At 37.2% G+C, this 20,094-nt stretch overlaps 1 protein-coding gene across 3 annotated transcripts; it reads left to right on the top strand.

Annotated features, from left to right (window-relative positions):
- Positions 1–97: 97 nt before the first annotated feature.
- On the top strand, positions 98–19,716 carry LOC121950864 (macrophage mannose receptor 1-like). Of its 3 annotated transcripts, none has more exons than XM_042496946.2 (31): positions 98–648; positions 2,343–2,699; positions 2,984–3,154; positions 4,311–4,466; positions 4,762–4,872; positions 5,448–5,585; positions 5,706–5,885; positions 6,250–6,404; positions 6,850–6,963; positions 7,517–7,632; positions 7,768–7,916; positions 8,007–8,206; positions 10,495–10,619; positions 10,794–10,866; positions 10,948–11,095; positions 11,616–11,654; positions 11,819–11,982; positions 12,099–12,166; positions 13,181–13,281; positions 13,413–13,552; positions 13,696–13,801; positions 14,825–14,949; positions 15,599–15,625; positions 15,957–16,059; positions 16,487–16,719; positions 17,002–17,167; positions 17,416–17,586; positions 17,686–17,802; positions 18,341–18,505; positions 18,909–18,935; positions 19,019–19,716. In XM_042496946.2, the coding sequence occupies exons 1-31, from the start codon at positions 369–371 to the stop codon at positions 19,273–19,275; spliced, it is 4,482 nt and encodes a 1,493-aa protein (XP_042352880.2). In that variant the 5' UTR covers positions 98–368; the 3' UTR covers positions 19,276–19,716. The 3 variants fall into 3 exon arrangements, with proteins under 3 accessions (XP_042352880.2, XP_042352882.2, XP_042352881.2); XM_042496947.2 differs by lacking the exon at positions 98–648 and adding an exon at positions 1,315–1,487; XM_042496948.2 differs by lacking the exons at positions 18,909–18,935; positions 19,019–19,716 and having other exon boundaries at positions 17,669–17,802; positions 18,341–18,478.
- The last annotated feature ends 378 nt before the right edge of the window (positions 19,717–20,094 follow it).

The raw sequence follows: 20,094 nt of genomic DNA, 5'->3' as shown, positions 1-20,094 counted from the left end.
CTGACCGTGCAAAGAAAGCTCATAGATGTATATTGAAGTGCCAACCTCTACTTAACTTAAACCAGGAGTGCCCAACCAGTCGATCGCGGTCTACCACTGATCCCAAGTCGACCGCGAGGGGTGTAGGAAAAAATGAAAAAAAAAAAAAAAAAAGTTTTTTGGGGTGTGTGTGTGTGTTATATTTTGTATTAAATGTACACTGCAGCCTATCATGAGTCATTGCCTATGCATCAGTCTCTTAAACACAAAAAAGTAAGTCACCTTTAACCTACGGTAGCTCGTGACAGGAAGTTTGACAGGAAGTTGACAGCTGTCAACAGTAGCTAGCAGCTAGCGATCAGAGCGGTTACGCACTCCTAAATGTTAACATGGCTGAGGGGAAACGAGCGAAGACCTACCATTTTCACCCTGAATGGGAGGAAGATTATTTTTTTGTTTATTCTCATTCAATTCTCATCCAAAGTCTGATCTGCAATGCAACGGTGGCGTTGGCAAAGAAAGGGAATCTGGAGCAGCATTTTAAAACGATACACGGGAGCTACGAGAGGGATTTCCCTGCAAAGACGCTTTTACGCTCCACAAAAGTGCGGGATTTGAAAGCACAGCTTGCAGCACGGCAGTCAATCTTCACCAAACCAAAGACCCAGAGTAAGGCCGCAACTATTGCTTCCTTTCACATCAGTCACGTCCTTGCTAAACACAAGAAGCCATTCAAAGACGGCGATATTGTGAAGGAAGCCTTTCTTGTGTGGTCACAGTCAAAACAGTTTCCTTTTTTATGAAAGTTTGTGTTTAACTGGTGTGGCCAATAATTTCATACTGCATTAATTGTTATGTTTGTCCACTTGCAGAGAGCAGAAGTTTAAAACTCAACACTCACGATATAATTACCACATGAAGTTTTCATGCAAAATGTGTTTTAGTAAAAGAAAAGTAATAAGAGTAAAACCTTTCCTTTTGTCTGTTGATCCTCAGTCTGTTGATCCTCATTGAACTACCTAGCCCTATGATCAAATTCATGATTGTGTGCTCTGGAGTGATACTGAGCCAACAGTGTTTCATCATATAACTGAATCGTTTCTGCTGAGATGTATTCTGCCATGTCATGAAATGATCGAAGAAGCCATTCCACAAAACACACCGAACAGTAACTAATGTTTAAAACTCTCTTAACCACAAAAAAATGTGCAGCATTTAGGACTTTCTGGCAATCAATTCTTGACAAGGTCAAGAATTTGCTTACGGAGACAAAGTTAAAAAAAAAGTCAGCACTTCCTGGTTTTGGTTATTACACAACACTTTCACCAGGACACGGGATGATTCAGTACGACTGAGATTGACTTTTGAAAATCACTTGCACAACTCTTTGAGAAATGCATGGATGAAGTCTTCAGCCGTAAGACATTTCAGAAGAATATCAGCAATGAAGATAACCTGTACAGCCTTTATGCTCCTCATCCAAACACTGCAATGTTTGGCTTTAGATGGTATCGTATTCCAACTGAGATTGTTTAGATGAGTACTGTCTTTGTAATGTGAGACTGCTGAATCGCTAACCGTGTGCCAGTGTGTATGTTGTCAAAGTGTGTCACTTGTTGTGTATTAGCTACAGTTCAGTATCAAGGTGGCTGCAGTGAAAAATAATTTCATTTATTTTTTTTAGACATAGGATGATTAGGACTTTGTTTGATTATAGAGTATCTGTTTATTCTGGAAGTATTTATATTTTCAGTATTATTGTTGAATGCAAAAATTTAAAGCTGTACCCGACTAAGAATTATGTCAGTCAAATCACATAATACTGTACAATAAGAAAATTTAACAATTTGTTTCAAAGTCTGAATGGCCTCTGCAGGAAAACCAGTTGATGGCGGCATCCACGTCACATAATGAACAAGTGATCAGCATGAATGACAAATCGTAAATATGCAGCAACATTTTTTGACAACACTAGATATCAACAATAGCCATAGACTGTATGGTATTACCTTGCTTTAAGCTGTAAATTAACCACTTCGTCACCTTATGTTGCGGTCTCTCTTTCCCATCATGTCACTGCCTGCATATCTGCAGCAGCAAAGAGTAGCCTGCATGTCAAGAGCACTCACTCTGCCACTCTCAAATCTGTAGACCAAAACGTCCCCAGAAATACACTGCACAAAAAAACGACAACTGCATCTGCGACTGATGATTCAGGCCTTTGTCTGTCGAGGGGCAGCCATAATAACATTTAATTACAAGCAACTAAACCAACCCCAGTGATAGTTTGTGCAGTTGTTAAAGGGATTTTCCAATTTCTTTTTGTAATAAACATTTAAAAGTGTGTAATTCTTTCTCAACAGATTCACCATTCCAGCTAACAAACAAGGACACTGGTTTTTGTTTGGTTAAAACAAATAACCAATGCACTGACGTACGTTGGACAACTGGGGACCGACTTCTGGTTCAACAAAGGAATAAGTGCCTGGGAGCCGAGGGGAAAAGTGTGGGAAGTGAAATAAGCCTTTATGACTGCGATGAACACAGCGACCTCCAAAAGTGGCAATGCAAAAATGAAACCGTGCTCGCCCTCAAAGACCAAGAGCTCTACATTGAGTTAACTGCAGACAACACGGCAGCTCTCTCCAAAAAAATAGGACCCAATAACCACCTCATAATTTCAGGAACATTCAACGGTGCTTGTGCTAGAACACACAGAGGTACAGTATAAATCAGTGTTGTTTTGATGGATTTGCATTGTCCACACTACATGGTAACTATTTTAATATAATTTAAAATATTAAAATTGAATTATGAACATCAGACTTTTGGACATTATGTTAAAAATGTAATTTACATGTTAGGTTTATCCAACAGAAGGTTAAACTTGCAAACGGTAACCCAAATATTGCTATTTTCTTAACATATGTCATACAGTCATAAGTGTCTCCTACGTTTTAATTGGAACTGCACTCATCTTTGCTATGTTCTTATCACATATTAGAGCTTTATGCCATTGGTGGAAATGCAGTTGGGCTGCCATGCATGTTTCCCTTCCAGTACAATGACCAGTGGTTCTCAGACTGTACTGCGCTTGACTCTCCGGAAAGGAAACTTTGGTGTGCTGTTGAAACCAAATATCAAAGTGAGCGTTGGGGATACTGCCCAGTTACTTGTGAGTAGTACCTGTTAAAACGTATGTTCTTTTATTCTGCAATGAGAGAATGCCATAATCACAATGCTGGTGATTATGGATTGAAAATAAATGAAATACAAAAGCTTTCACAAGCCAATGTTGTAAATAAAATTATTTACATGTACACAAGATTGATAAAATGAAAGTGAAAAAACAAAACAAAAACATAAGTTGATCTAAACTTAACTGGCTTTCACTAATCTGACAGTAACATTAGTTCGTTTTATTTTTCAAACTGCTATCATCTCACCAATATGAATCTTATTTTACTGCTAACGCAAAAAACCTTTCATAAAGGCTCTTGCTAAGACTGCAGAGCATAAGTGTCATGAACAGAGACAATTTAGACACTGGAATAAACTCACTTTGTTTTTTCCCGTCAATTTCACAAACAAAGAAACTCAAAACAAACTTAAGTGATCAAGTTAAATCACTGAGAACAAAATCAGTTATTCGGTACATTTAATTTTCTGCCTGACTGATGATTGGTTGACTGACTGTGCTGCTGGTCTCCCCTACCCATTTAGTCCAGAGAGCCACACCAAAGCACATTCACTGAGACATATTACTCTTCAAGCTATTTATTAATTATATTAACAACTGCTTTGAGTTCAGTGTATGTAACTTAGGGAGATTCAGCGGCATGTAATAGTGACGATTACAGATTGCAACCAGCTGAAACTTAGAATTAGATTAGACTTTTCCCAGTGTTCACTGGTCAAAAGCTTTTTACCAGGAGAGGAATTATTGGCAGAGGTCTCCTCCTCTCCACACAAGGACTAGGTAGTTAAAACTGGTAAAATTAAATAAATAAATAAATAAAAACCTGAATGAAGCAGTTTCACCCTACAAATATGTGTTTTTCTGACATTGCTCCTTGCAGATGGGCATAACAATGGCAGCCGGGGCAAAAATGTAAAAAACGTTAAAAAAAATAAGTTGGAAATACTGACATGAGATGCAATTATTTTTTTAATCACCCACAAGCATCATTTAATTTAGAACATGCCACAAGCTTATTATTAAATAAAGCCACATCTTGCAAATAAGACAAAATTATATTAACCATACAAGAAGAAAGTTTTATACATTGTAGCAAATACAACATACTCATATTTTGTATATACACTTAAAGCGAGAGATGGCTGGACTACACACCCAACAACAGGAGCCTATTACCAGCTCAACACACAAGCAGCTCTGACTTGGCCTCAGGCTGAAGCCAGCTGCAAACAGCAGGGTGCCTCCCTGCTCAGTATCACCGATCCTCACGAGCAGGTTTACATTACAGGTAAGATGACCTTGGCTCTAAACTGAATGTGTTGATAAAGGGCGTATGTATTTAGGTGCATAAAACATTACGCTTTTTAATAAATCTATAAATTAATTTGAGTCATAAAAGCACTCTATATAAAAGATATTATTTTAACATATTCTTAAATGCATTTCTTGCAATGATGCATCTGAATATTTTCATGGATGTGCTGTGCTGTATAAAATAATCAGGAACTCTGAGTCTCACCAACTATTACTGGCACAGGGAAAGCCACAATATTTTATTTTATTTTTTTACATGCTCCCAATAGCACTATTAGGTAAAGAAGGCAATAAGCTTTGGACCGGGTTGTTTCTGGATCCAGAACATGGCTGGAAATGGTCTAATGGGAGGCCTTATCGCTATCTGAAATGGGACTCAGGTAAGCTTGTTTTCTACTTCAGTTCTTTTTCTTCTGATATATTCAAACTGTAATGCTGGATATCAAAGGTACACAATGCAGGATTTGTAAATTGCAGTTCGAAAAACTGTTCTCACATGCCACAAGCTGCTGTCCTGTTTTGTATGACCCACCACCAGCCTTCCATTTTCGCCCTCACAGACTTTGCTGGTCACTTTATTCAGTTACTCTCAGTACAATGCTGCAGTAATGCTGCAGATGGGTTCACGTTAGACTCAGCTGATATTCCTGTGCGCCTCAGAGATACTAAAGAGTGCCTTTGGCATTGTTATGACACAATGAGAGGAGAGACAGAAGTGTCAGTATTTGATGACCTGGGAACGAGAACAGGCTGAACAGACACACACACCTGCAGACCACATCCACAGAACATAGAGAGCGATGGAGACCTCTATTTTGTTAAATGTCGAGCATAAACATAACTTGTGTTTTGGGGGGGATTATGTGTTAGAATATGAAACTGAGATAAAAATGTGGATTGATGAGAGGCTGTTTGCAAATCCAACATGACAAATATGATTGCGATCCTGTTCTAGGACATCCAACTTCTAACCCAGGACAAAACTGTGCAGTTGTTGATCCTGCTGTAAAGTACTCTTGGCAAAGTTCACTTTGCAGCAAGAAGCTTGGGTACATCTGCTACAGTAAAGAGGCAGAGGTACTGCCTACACAAGGTAAAAAAAAAAGATCTATTCCACTCTGCCGACTCGTCTCTTCAGAACCATATAGCTTTACTGCACATCTGGCATTAAGTCCTTATATTTTTTGTTCCATCTTTGTTTTTTTATGATCAGCTGTCGAGACAGGATTTTGTTCAAGACCTTGGATTCCCTACAGAGGCAACTGCTTCCACCTCAATCGTACTCAGAAAACATGGCCTGATGCTCAGCAAGTGTGTCGCAATGAAGGAGGGGACCTGGTCAGCATCAGCAATGTGGAGGATCAAAGTTTTGTCATCTCTCAACTTGGATACAGTACGTGAAAATAATAAAATCAAATGCAAGTTCTTTTTTGAGGACATCATAGAGCACCCCTTAAATCCTCCTAGTGTTTTTCTTTTCTAGCAGTATGATGAGCTGCTTTGTTTAACTATCACAAAGGTAGATCTTATTTTATTACCACTTTAGTTACTAGATGATGGCGTAAGCAAGTACTCTACCCAATACATGCATGGCATTTGCTTTCCAATATAGCATCTCTGCACTTTTTTGCCAAAGGTCAATATAATATTTGTAGAATTATTTCTTAGCAACGACGTTAGTGTAAGCAGTCTTAAATTCAGACAACGTGGCCTGCCTCTGCTATAATAAGATCATTTTATTTTGTTCATGTCTGCAGCATCTGCCGATGAGCTCTGGATTGGACTGAATGACAGGAAGACAGAAGGTCTGTTTGAGTGGATTGACCACTCTACTGTCAGCTTCACTAGCTGGGAATTTGGGAAACCTGCTGTCTCCACTAATTTAAAGGACTGTGTTCTCATCAAGGGAGAGGTAAGGAGCATGTGTACATATTCACCTAATGAAAATGCACATAATATACACACACACACACACACACACACACACACACACACACACACACACACACACACACACACACACACACACACACACACACACACACACACAAAAGCCCCAGAGAAATTACCATCTGATTATATCTTTTAACCTGATTATTCAAGCAGAAAAATGCTGATTTTGCAGCTACAGATCAGTTTACTTAATTGTACGTGTTAAATTTAATATTAATTTAATATAGAATTTAATATATTGTCTTCTATTGTCTAATGCACATATCTGCAGCTAAATCATAGCATTACATTTCTACAGTTTTAAGACATGTGTTTTTGTTTGACATTTGATTTACCAGTGCACTGTGTGTTTCCAGTATATTTGCTCTCCATATAAAAAAATATTTAATGGTAAATTGTTGCAGAATGGAAACTGGGCTGACCATGTGTGTGAGGAGAAACACGGCTACATTTGTATGAAGAATAGTGCCTCAAAACCCAGCGGAGATGAAGTGGCAAAGGATGTGGGCTGCAAAACTGTGTGTTAAGTTTACTCACTTTTTAGTGTATCTCCAAAAAAATCTTCATCTATCTGTCGTCCTGTCGGTCAGTTCGTCATCCGTCCATCCACATATGCAAAGTTTTGGTTGTCTTTAGGGGAAAAGAAAATACAACAGTTTTCAGCTCTGCAAACCTCTGATAAATTCACTGTACTGAATTAGTACAACAGAGAAGACAACGATAGCAAGTTATCTGGTGACTGCAGTCTAGCACAAGTTTTAGTTCCAGATAGACAGATCAGATACATGGACAGATAAATATTATTATCACCAAGAGCAAAACAACCACTGAATATTACAGGGCTTCATGTTTTTTAGCGTGTTGTAAAGTTTCTCCAAATGGTTATCTAATTAAAACAATAATACTAGGAATCGTTAAATATAATTAAAACAGTTAACAACTTTGCACTTTATATGTCATTTAAAGCATCATGGTGGATTATAGCATATTTAAATTTTTGCTGATTATGGCATATGTTTGAAAATCCTAAAATGTTCCGTCACTGCTATTTTTGTTTTCTCAAAAATCGAGGGCTGGAGAAGACATGGCTCGTACTGCTACTTTATGGGGAGACAGACCAAAACTTTTGATGATGCAAAAGACGACTGCAAGAGCTCAGAGTCTTACTTAGCTGATGTTTCAAATGGGTAAGAATTTTTACTTTAACCCCATTGTACATATGTGTGATTTAAAAACACATTCTAAACAGAATCATTAATATATGGTTTTATTACTCTACAAAATTTGAAATCCTGCAATCCTAATTGTGCAGATGTTTCCAGGGTGGATAATGCCTTCCTCGTCAGCTTGGTGGGGATGAGACCAGAGAAATACTTCTGGCTAGGCCTCTCAAACCAGAAAAACATTGATCAATTTGTGTGGACCAACCAAGTCTCAGTGAAGTTTACTCACTGGAATGCAGAAATGCCAGGTATGGAGTCTTTCAAAACTCAACATATAACATGTGGCAAGAAGTGGTTTAACATTTGACATTTCACAATTTTTCACTCGACAATGACAGGTGACAAACAGGGCTGCGTTGCCGTGGCAACTGGGTTTTTCGCTGGCCTCTGGGATGTGCTACCCTGCACCAATAAGGAGAAATATATCTGCAAACACCTGGCAGAGGGGGCAGTTTTAACCCCTGCACCACCCACTTTTTCCTCTACAGGATGTGCAGCCGACTGGACACGCATAGGAACAAGAAAGTACTGCTATAAGGTACAGTCATCTCTAAAAACTGGGGGAATAAAAAATGCTTCATTTTTAAGGATGATGAAAGTTTTTATCTTAATACAACAGTTAGATATCCTACAGGCACTGAGCAGGACTCAAGACTAAATATTTTCTACTAGTAGCACTGATGCTACCATACAGAAATATTAGGAGCTTCAGCAAAAAATTTAGGACAATGGGGGCACTACTGAGCAGTGCATGAAAGAGACATGCATGCAGATGCTTCCCCTTGTCAATCTCTAAAATCAATACTCTGACAGTCTCATTTCTTGTTTTTTTTATTGGCCTCAGGAGCTAAACAGCTTCCACTTCTGCTGATGCTAACAATTTGGGATGTCCCTATCGAATCTCAAACATCGAAAATCAAGGCTTTTTTTTTTTTTTTTGACTATTCAGGATCAGTTTTTTTTAGCTTATAAAGGCATCTGATCCCTTAATTTATGTCAGTTGTCTACTACAAGTGCATGAGAAGAGGAGAGTGGTGCAGTGCTTAAACAACCTCACTGCAAGTAATATTAAAGCCAACATGGCATACGTATTAATTAAGCATAATCTGCCCAAAGGATGTGAAGACAACAAAAGGAAACCATCAGTGGAATACAGTTCATTCAGAACATAGACTACACTGAAGAAACAAACAGTAGGGGATACTCGGGACAGAGACATTTTATTGAGACAGAGATGAGACCAAAGTGAATAAAGAGAGGGTTTGTAATGTATGACTTTCAAAAATAATAATATACTAATGGATTGCAGAACTATTAATTTATTCATATCATCAAGCACAGGCTACACACTGGATTGATTATAATAACTTCAGTGAAGGCTACTTAGATTGTGCAATGTGCAGCCGTGTTATCTAGGGCAATAGAAGAATCAGTTTGGTACTCAGTAAATGCAGATATTCAATATTAAGTGACTTGGATCGGGGGCAAAAAAAACGTGGCCAGGATATTCCTTCTAACAATGTTAGCAGCAATTCTCCTGGCCAAGGTAAAAGTGGTGATGTGGACTGCCATTAATTTGGGAGAGGGTCTCTGGCAAAATCCTACAATTTATGAATGAGAGATTTGACAAGTAAGAACAGACAACTCAGAGCGGTCCACAATTCCCAAAAGGAGCTGCTCAAGCTGGAATCTACTGAGCTGATGGTGCTGCAGCAGGAGATCTCTTTCAGCTACCTGGAAAAATAGGTTTTCTAAACAGGTCATCTAAATTGTACATTTGATACTTGGGTAACCCATCCCTACCCATCCCTACTGCAACAGGTTTTAAAGCAATATTAAAAAGCAGGAAAGAAAGGGCATCGCCTTGTCGTTATAATTTACTATAATGCAAATAACGAGATTGGGATTTGTCTTCATTACTGAGAACAGAAAATACTGGGTTGGAACGGATTACCTTGATCCGCTCTAGCTTGAGTGTCTGGAATAATACTAGCCATATCTTGACAACTGAACCAAATTACTTGACACTTGGCAATTGTATTGCTGGGGACCCATGGCACGCAGTGTCAAATTTGGTGTGATTAAAGCACACGACATGTTCAATATTAAGAAACTAAGAAAATAAAACATGCAAACAACATCTGTGGCTTAGTGCAGAGGCCAGGGCGGGTTTCAGAGCTCTAGAGAGTATACCATGTATTCACAACAGATAATGAAGACGGAGTGGGGAAGTTACATATACAAAACTCATACATTTCAAGCATCAGCAATGTAAGTTTCAGATTAACGGCTTTTGCTCCTGGACCCATGGGAGCGCAGTCAACTGTTAAGTATTTTACATGAGCAGTTCTCAAGCGAACTGGGTGCACACTGTGAGCGAAGAGAGGGAAGGAGAGACACTGAGCTGCTGTAAGAGGAGCTGGTGGTGGAGATTATGCTTTGAGCAGCAAGTTAAATAAAGCAACTGATAAGTAGCTATAAATCCTGCAAGAATGTAACAATATATATTGACTGAGATTCTAAGCAGTACGACGGTTATGATTAGCTCAAAAATACCTAATTGTAATTTAAGAGCTGACCATAATTAAGACAATGGAAGGATTTATTAAGGAAGATTACCCTAGAGTAATATAGTTTTACACCAACTTGCACTCGTTGCCTCAGAAACAGGTAGCAGGCTGAAGGGATGTGAACAGAGAAAATCGCTGCCTGGTGCATATAGGGAAACTCTGCACATACAAAGAATGTAAAGACAATGAAACACTGTTTGCTTGTTTTTACACCACACTACCACACCACGTTAAACCTCTTTCTCTTATGATCAAGGCTTTTAGACATTATTCATCTTCAGGGGCGAGGACATGGTACGAAGCCAGAGATTTCTGCAGGGCCATTGGAGGAGACCTGCTGAGCATCCACAGTGCTGATGAGATGCAAATCCTAGAAAAAAGGTACAGTGTGACCTGACGCAGTGCAAAATTAAGAAAATACAAAACTGGTTACTGCAGTGAATGATGGTCGCTGGTGTCAAGCAGAGTACTGGCAAAAGTGTTCTTATAATACTTTTAAAACAAGCTTGAATGATCAATATAATAACCATATGATGTAATTATTGTCAACTTTAGCTATGAAAATTTCTGGATTGGACTCAGTGCCCCTGATCCAGTCACGGGCTATGTATGGAGTGATGGATCCCCAGTGAGTTAACAGTTTTCTACTTTAATAGTTGAAACTGAAGTGTAAATCACAGTGTGTTTTATTGTTTGCTTATGTTTACAGCTGCAGTTCCAACACTGGGGGGATGGAGAGCCAAACAATAGAAACAATGTTGAATCATGCGTCGTGTTATATAGTAACGGGCAGGATGGGTATTGGAGCGATGTGCACTGTGAGAGTACCTATGGATACCTGTGCCAGATCCGTAAAGGTAAAATGAGGGACTGAAACTGTTTCTGTTTTGTTTGGTTACCACAGTCTCAAAGACGAGCATGTTATCTCAGCATTCTTGACCTTCTAACAATATTTAATTCAAATTTATTTAGGCTAAGCAAATGTGTGTCCTAATTTAGGGGCTGCAGTCCTTGAATTTTAAGGTTGCATGATGCATGAATGGGTCACAGCAGTGCAACAAGGCTTTCCATTTTTATTTATTTATTTTAAATATTTCCTTTTTTTTGGCTTTTTGCCTTCATTGGGAAAGGACAGCATAAAAGGGGGAGAGGAAAGGGGGAGAGGGTGGGGGAAGACATATAACAAACGGAATTGAACCCTCAGCCGCCACAGCAAGGATTATAATAATGATAATAATAATAATAACTTTTTTTTAATAATAACTGAATTGGGAAACAGCTATATTCTCATTATACTCTCAGCTTGGTTCTGCCAACTGCCAATCCAAGGCCCTATCAGTGTTCTGAGTCTATTTTCCTCTGTTTATGTCCTTATAGACGTGACTCCAAACCCATCTCCAGCTCCTGTCACTCCAGGTAGGTGGGCCATTTGCCTATGTAACCATATAGAAAAAAACTGCAAATATGCTTTTAGCACAAACCTTATTTTTTATTGCATGATTTAAATTTGCTGCTTCTGCAACCAAAATGTGAATCTACATATGCACTGTGAAATATTACATATTTCTAATTTTTTTCAGACTACCACTTGAACTCAGACGGGTGGCTAGAATGGAATGGATCTCAGTATTATATTGACACTTGGAGAACAAGCATGGAAAGCGCTCGAAACTATTGCCAAAGAAAACATAGTGACTTGGTAATTATCAACAGTGAAGCTGAAAGTGTCTTTTTATGGAAACAGGTGAGGAATGACTTTTACTTGACATTAATGACACTTATCGTTAGCTATGACATTTAAGCTCAGAACAGATTGCTATGTAAGTAATGCTTGATTTACTTTGTGGTCTGTGAATATAGATATCAAAAACTGATGACAAGTGTCCTTACTGGATAGGCCTGGACGTAGATCTTGATGGAACATCTCGGTGAGTATGATTTCATTGATGAATAATGGGTTAAATTTAAATGAGAATTGTTAAAGAAAACTATCAAAACTATGTGACATGTAGATAATGTGACCAGATAAGTCAAGTGTGTTCACAGATTATATATAAAGATCCTCAAAATCAAAGTCAAAACATCTCGATCGCCACATCGTATCTGGCTATAGTATAATAGAATATGAACCTTGACCCCTCCATGAGAGCAGATGGGAATGAGGACAAGCTTAAAAAAAAAGAAAAGAAAAAAAGTTGTGTTACAAATAGATTTTTTCCAAACATTGCTTCCATGCTGATAAGTAGTTTCTGTCATGTCTGTGTAGGTTCAGGAGTGTGATAAGTTTGATTTTAAATAGGTTTCTGATACTATAAAATAGGGACGTGATGTTATGATTGACAGATGTCTGTCTGTAAGAGTGCTTGCAGACCAATGGTACTGAGATGGGTGAGTTTATAAGCAGGACCCCAATTATGCAGCTACAGCCCGGTTAATACTGCAAAGACTCTGCCTCCAAATAATGTCACCAGCGCAAGATTGCAGCATTCATACACAGGACATTTTGGCCTCATTTTGTCGCAATGGGAGGAAATAGAATGCATCAACCATCTTCATGTACAGTCTGGGGTTGCGCTGTTTGTACTTTTACTGTAAATTTTTGAAATAATTATTGCTGCTTGGTTGGCCTAAAACCAGTGATGCTAAGCCATACTGAGTCAGACAGTTTGACAGAAATTAATTATTAATGGCCATCAAAAAAATATGACCACTAAATAAATGTGAGCAAAATAATATAAGTTCTGTTCTCCTAAAATATCTATTTAACCTGCTAATAACTGAACTATCTTTACCAGCTAGTTACTAACTTTGAATGTCTGCTGTTACATGTGGGATATAACAATATAACAATTTACATCATATAATCAAATAAGAAATTAAAATAAAATAGTGCCATATATATGCCTTTTAAATTTTAACTGATGTTATTGTGTTTCAACTAGGTGGATGGATGGTTCTCCAGTAGTGTTTCAAAGGTGGGATGAAAATCAACCTGAATTTAAAAACAATGATGAGAATTGTGCTGCCATTACTCCGTCTCTGGGTGTGTGCCATTGCATGGATTCATCTCAAACAACACAATTTCATGTAATGAATTTTATTAAGAATGCAAAGTGTCAATGCTAGACCATTCATCTAATTTTATATCATGTATTCATTTATTTTTGCTTTCAGGGTTCTGGCATGATTATAATTGTGGATATGAGACCATGTTCATTTGTAAACGCAGTGACTCATCACCTACCAAGGCCAGTGTAACACCAAAACCTCTGAAAGGTGGCTGTCCACATAATTGGAAAAAAATTGACTCAAAGGTCAGATTTTTAAAGATTTTTTAAAAAAATTTAATAGTTGCTTGGCAGTATGGAAATACAACTGGTGTTGCATGACATGGACCTTAGATTAACTACTTTTCTTTTAAATTATCACACAAATCTGTTTATTTCTCCACCTGAAGTGTTACAGCATTATTCATACCCAGAGGGCAACATGGTTTGAAGCAAGAGCACAATGCAGATCAATGGGAGGAAATCTTGCCTCAATTACCTCAAAACATGTGCAAGGTGTGTCTTGTTTGTTTTTTCATAAAACCATCTTCTTTTTTTCTTTTAAATCCAGTTAAAACTATACTATTGGCTAGGGCTGTATTTTACAATTTATAAGTATTAGAGCCAAGTTGAAAAAAAAGGACATTATTATAATAAAGTCATATCATGTAAATAAAGTTGTAATTTTGAGGGAAAAAATTGCAATATTAATGAATGAATAGTCATAATTTTACAAGAAAAACATAATAAGATTAAAGACCATTAAAGACCAAGGATTGCAATGAGAGGAAACTATTATAGAGTGTTGCAAAAAGAGGTTGAAGTGGTTTGGAGTGACCTGTCTCAATTTGACTCAGGCTTGCTGATGGTGTCACCTGAAACTGAGTTTGTCAAATAGCGCGTGGCTGGTTTTAGAATGTAATGCACGTCACCTGCTTCAGCAGACAAACGGCTTGTATTAAAGTCTGCTGGCTAAGTCAATAAACTATCTGCAAACAGTGGGTTTGCTTGTTGTGGCATTCTCTGACAACACTCCCCCCGTCACGCCAAGTATGTTTCATTTACATCTTCACGGCTATTAACAGGTTTAACAGTCCCTGTTTCCACGGTGTTGAACAGTGAGCTGCTGCTGCTGCTCTCCGTCTGGGTTTTCACGCTAAAATGCAACTGTAGCAAAGTTTCTACTATCACTATCCCCACTTATGTTTTATGAAGCTACAAATCATATTCAGCTACAAAATGAGCATTAGAAGCAGTCTCATCACTTCACCTTGGTGTGATCAGGCAGGTCTTTACATGGCATACTGGGGCAGTACGACTAGTTGCATGTTTTAGTTCATCTGTTTGCAAATCTTTGGTCTGAACTGGTGTTTAGGAATATCTAGATCCACAGTGCAACCCAAAAAGTACTGAAACACAAATCCTTAAATGTGCTAAACAGCACATACATATCTACATGTCGAATTTTGTGTAAATGTAGGCAGAACTAGGAAATTAAAAGGTAATAAATGATACATTCAAAATGTGTTACATTTTCAGTGTCTTTGATTATGGAAATGGCTGAGCTACCGACCACAGACTTGTGGATTGGTTTGTATAGCCTTAAAGGCAATCCCTTTCTGTGGACCGATGGGCGACCGGTGGGCTTCATCAACTTGAGGGAAGTAAGTGGACACTATGCTTTATTTATTTATTTTATTTTATTATTTTTTTGGTAATTTTGAGTATTGATATGCTATGTCTGGAACAATTTTAAATTAAAATGTGACAGTTTCTCTATGAATTTAACAAGCCATCTAGTGTCTTACTTTGTATTGCATTCTCTACTAAAATCCCAAAGTTTGTGAGTAGAGACAGACACAGGCAGATAAGAGTGAAGTCTTGGAGTATAGTGTGGATGTAGTGATGTCACCCATAACGATATGTCTGAGAAAAAACAGCTAAACAACTAAATTGACAACTAGATTTAAAAATAAGAAAATAGTTTAAAGGTTGTATAAACTTTATGAAGTGAACTGTTGCCATAAATAAATGAGAATAAATGTTAATTGTTTGTTTGTTTGTTTAATGTTGTGAAATTAGCGGGTGACCTTTTACTTTAATCGCCTAACAAAAAATTATAATTGTTCCATATCCAAACGATACCTAATTCAAAATATACTTAGGCCTAACTGTGTGAACTTAGACTTTAAAAAAACTGTACATACAATGGTTATTCAGTGGTGTGATCAATTCATTGCATCTGTATTATATGTGGATAAAAAAATTGGGTTGTATTGCAAAATATTTCATCATCTTGATTTTCAATTTCAGATGCGTCACCGTTATGGTGACAGTGAGGTAAGAAAATATTGATACTTCAAATGTGATGTGCATTACCACCTCATTTGTTCTTGACTTGAAGCAAACATCAAACTTTCACAACAAGTTGGCAATATATCTAGAGCACACACAACCTTCATTAATAATTTTGATGAATTAAATGCATCAGTATTTTTGGTAATATATTTTCTGTCTGTGCTATCTCATCATGTTTATTCAAGGTGGTAATTTACATGTTAGCAGCAACATTAGGGCTGTCTACTCTTAACTTTTAATGGTAAAGATGCTTTCAGTCACCTTAATCACACCATACTTTGGGCTCTACCTCACAATCACTGTGTTTTACCAGAATCAATGTGTTGTGATAACTACCAATCCCAACAGTCGTATTGGAACGTGGGTAAAAAAGTCCTGCAATGACACCAATGGATATATCTGTCTTCAAAATGCTGGTGAGTCTATCCTCTGTTCTTACTCTTCAATGCATTTCCTATGGCCTGCATTTAATTCACATTGACTGGGACAATATTCATGTAAATGTACATGTGTTTGGGATTTGTTGGTTTGTCAATAACTCCAACAAGATTTTGTTTTTATCTTGTTTTTATCTATTTAATGAGGATACTTTGTGCTTGACTTTTCAACCCTGGCTGTTTTCCATATGCATTACATCAAAGGAAAATACTTTATCCAAAAACCGTTAGATTTAGGTTTAGGTCCCCTGGTGCAATTAGTCTACCAAGACAAGGACTTGAAGTAATTTTATTCTTCACAGGAGAATGGGGAAAGAATAATAACTTTTTTTACATAATGACAACAAAACCCATACTTTTAAACAGATGGATATCTAAAATCTGTCTAATTTCTCACCCTAAACAGACCCATCTCTCCCAGACTCTCCTGAACCAACAACCTCTACTGACTATGTCAAAGTATTTAATGACTCTATCAAGATTGTTACTCAACCAATGAAGTGGGATGAAGCCAAAAAGCACTGTGAAAATGATGGTGCCAAACTGGCAAGTCTGCGAAATGAGTGGACAAAGATCTATACTGACTTGTTGGTTTTGAATCACAACGCTCCTCTGTGGATTGGACTGAACAAAGAGGAGGTATGGGACAGAAAGTCTCTCAAACTTAAGTTTCTGTCTTTGGAAATTGTATTCTGTAATTACTGATATGAATACGTAATTTAACAATAGAAAACACTGAATAGACTTTCAGCAGTGTTGGAGACAAGTTAATAGTTGTTTTTTTTTTAATCGGAGGCATGCGTGTATGACTATTACATTTAAACAAAAAAACAAATTTCATTGAAAAAACAGACAAAAAAACAACAGATTGCATTTTGAATGATTGATGCGGAATGCAGTTTGACCAATCTTTGCTTTCAGACTGGTGGATATTTTAGATATATTGATGGCTGGCATGTGACCTCAACCTACTGGGATAGCTGGGAACCAAGAAGAGCCAATCCATGTGTGTGTATAAATGATAATGGAGAGTGGGAGACTGCTAACTGCAATTTGAAGCTAGGCAGCATTTGCATGAAGTCTACAGGTAAGGCTCATGTAAATTTTAATACATTCATGTGACTTATCCTAAATATTATCTGGTAAGTGTCAACTTACATTCTACCTTTAACTGTTTAGAATATGGTTACAACTGTTGCATTGCAACAATTGTAACACCACTGCATTTCGTTTTAGGTGTGATGTTTACTTGTTCTACAATATTGTCCAATGTTGCTTACTAAAATTGGATTTGAAGGCATTTACTACATAATAAATAGTCTCTCTCATTCACAGATGTGCCACCAACAGAGTCACACGATTTCCCAGGAGTTTGTCCTGAAATTTCAGAAGAAAAAAGATACTATACAAGTAGGAAAGTTTGGCTACCATTTAGAGCTCATTGTTACCTCTTTGTCACAGACACGATTGAGTGGACATCTGCATCTACTGAATGTGCAATGTATGGTAAGGACTCTCTCCTGATGTTTTTATAGATTTTCTTAATCAATCTGTGTTCAGTTTTTACTAAAGACCAACTTTTTAACAGTTTGCTTGTTTTTAAAGGGGGAACTCTTGCAAGTATTGAGGATCCTACTGAGCAAGCATTCATCAAAGTTAATGCTCAGCTGTATCGAGACAGTGAACATTCTTTCTGGATAGGCTTATATAAAACTCACAGAGGTACAGTCACAATGTTTTATTTCTCATGAGAAGAAATATTAAGCTACACTTGAACATAGAGTTTCAAAAAAATTATCTTTCTGTCAGAGAAATTCTGAAAAAGGGAGGTTACAAAATTACTTTGGTTTAATTATAAATTCCTGCTAAATAGAAAACTGTGGGCATAGTAACTATGTCTGGTTAACAACAAATGGATAATGAATTTATATAGCTGCATCAATCTATACATTTGTATGAAATATGGATCTGTTTTGTGAAATGCATTGGTCACAGTTTTCCCAAACAACTAAACAAAAAAGTCAGAAAGGTGACAAAATGTCAATATTGTGTATGCAGCTTTTTCTGCAGACTTCAAGCAAAAAATAATAATTGAAGTTATATGTGATAGGTTATAGAAGAACATATGGAAGCTTTGATGTTGCAAAATACTTCCATTTCCCTTATAAATTTAAAGAAAGTATCAAATAAAAGAAATGCTACATCTGTTCCAAAAAGAAACCTAAAGGAGAGAAAAAATAATAAACTTCTTTTTTCCAAGGCACTTGGCAGTGGTTGGATAAAACCGCCATGGACTACACGAACTGGCGTGAAGGTGAACCCGAAGGCAACAATCACGATCATGTTTTGATTCAAGTTAAAGATGGGACATGGACAGCAGCTCCACAGCGCTATAACAGAGCATATATTTGCAAAGCAGCCAAAGGTGAGATCATCATCTGTAATTGGCCAGAGTTTGTCTAAAGTGTTGAAATAACAAAATTAAATAAAAATATGAGGGGCGCCCCGTGGCTCAGTTGGTGGAGTGGGCGCTCCATGTGCTGAGGCCACAGTCTCGCCACAGCAGCTGTGGCTCAGATTCCAACCTCAGCCCTCTGCTGCACGCCATTTCCTCTCTGCCTCTTTCATTCTAAGGCTGCGCTATCAAATAAAGCTGAAGGGGCTAAAAAAAAAATATCTTAAAGATTTATGTGTATATATATAGAGAGAGAGAGAAAGAGATCTTTGTTTGAATTGATTTATCAATAGGGTATAGTGTGAATGAAATGATACAGAAATGATATGCCTTTTGTAAAGGCTTTTCTTCACCATGTTTCTTATCTTTCTAGTACCAAAACAAGCACCACAGACAACTGGTAAGTAACATCAATATTTTAATTTGCCTAATAATTTATTGGGGGTTTTTATGGCTGATCATCCACCTGTTTACTCTGTACAGTAAATCCAACAATGGATCCTCAAATCCGTGGCTACAGCATTGTGGCAGTTGTGCTAGTCATCACAGCAATTGCCATTGGGACAGCCATCGCCTTGTTCCTCTTTAAGAAATCTGGCCGCCGCTTACCTATCCCTGAAAAGTTATCCACCCTATACAACCCACTTTTCATCAACAATGAGCGGTACCAGCCTGGTATGGTCACCACCAATGTAGCAAACGCAGAGGAGGAGAAACCTGCACCTGTTATAACTGTGTGATGTAAACGCCAGTAGAATCTACTGGGGCTATATCCATATGTAGTATATATATATATATATAATATATATATATATATAAAGTAGGGCTTTTAATCAATCAAAATATTGTTGTGTTAACTCGTGATTAATTGCAAATTAATTGCAGATTTTTATATGTTCTAAATGTACCTTTAAGCGTTATTATTCCTTTTTTTTGTACTCTTATCAATATGGGAGTGGACAAATATGCTTGCTTCATGCAAATGCACATATATTATTATTTATCACAATGCCTTTGTACTCTGCTTTAAGAAAAATTAGCATATATCAAAAATATAATAATGTTCATGTTAAATTCACTTACTGCATGTTAAATAAAACATTTTGTTTCTGTTTCTATGTTCAAAAATGTTTTTAATGAATGTTTTGTTTTCAATTAATAAAATCTGATGAAAAACATCACATTTTTGCATTTTTCATGACATAATTTCAATACTTCAATCAATTCTCATTGTTTGTTGACTTCAATAACCTTTTAGCTTATGTTGTACAGATTTTAGGGATATGAAGCATTTGAAGATATTATAAGAAATTACATCACAAAAAGCAATACGGATGCAGGCACTGGCAGACCATTTCTACTGCATAGTTCAAAGGGTTAAACTGTTGAACAATTTGCTAGTGACCATCCTTACTTGTAAACAACTGGGCCTTTTGAGAATGTGGCTTTTTAGACTCATGATACTTTAATCTGATATAAATAAATCTGATGACCTGTGGAATGCTGCAAACAGGTATTTTTGAGCATTTCAGACCCTTCCCAACCTTTTGTTGCCCCTA

The sequence above is a fragment of the Plectropomus leopardus genome, chromosome 12, assembly GCF_026936395.1.
Source record: "Plectropomus leopardus strain MGB_pleo_1.0 chromosome 12, ASM2693639v1, whole genome shotgun sequence".
In the NCBI taxonomy this organism is placed as follows: domain Eukaryota; kingdom Metazoa; phylum Chordata; class Actinopteri; order Perciformes; family Serranidae; genus Plectropomus; species Plectropomus leopardus.
The sequence above is the reverse complement of the archived record's forward strand: the minus strand, read 5'-3'. Positions and strand labels throughout refer to the sequence as shown.

Bases quoted from the DNA above. Each gene is read 5' to 3' on its own strand.
- LOC121950864 (XM_042496946.2), top strand. From the start codon at position 369: ATGGCTGAGGGGAAACGAGCGAAGACCTACCATTTTCACCCTGAATGG. The intron at 6,405-6,849 runs GTAAGGAGCATG...AAATTGTTGCAG, and splicing joins GTGTTCTCATCAAGGGAGAG to AATGGAAACTGGGCTGACCA. The intron at 17,587-17,685 runs GTAAGGACTCTC...TTGTTTTTAAAG, and splicing joins TACTGAATGTGCAATGTATG to GGGGAACTCTTGCAAGTATT.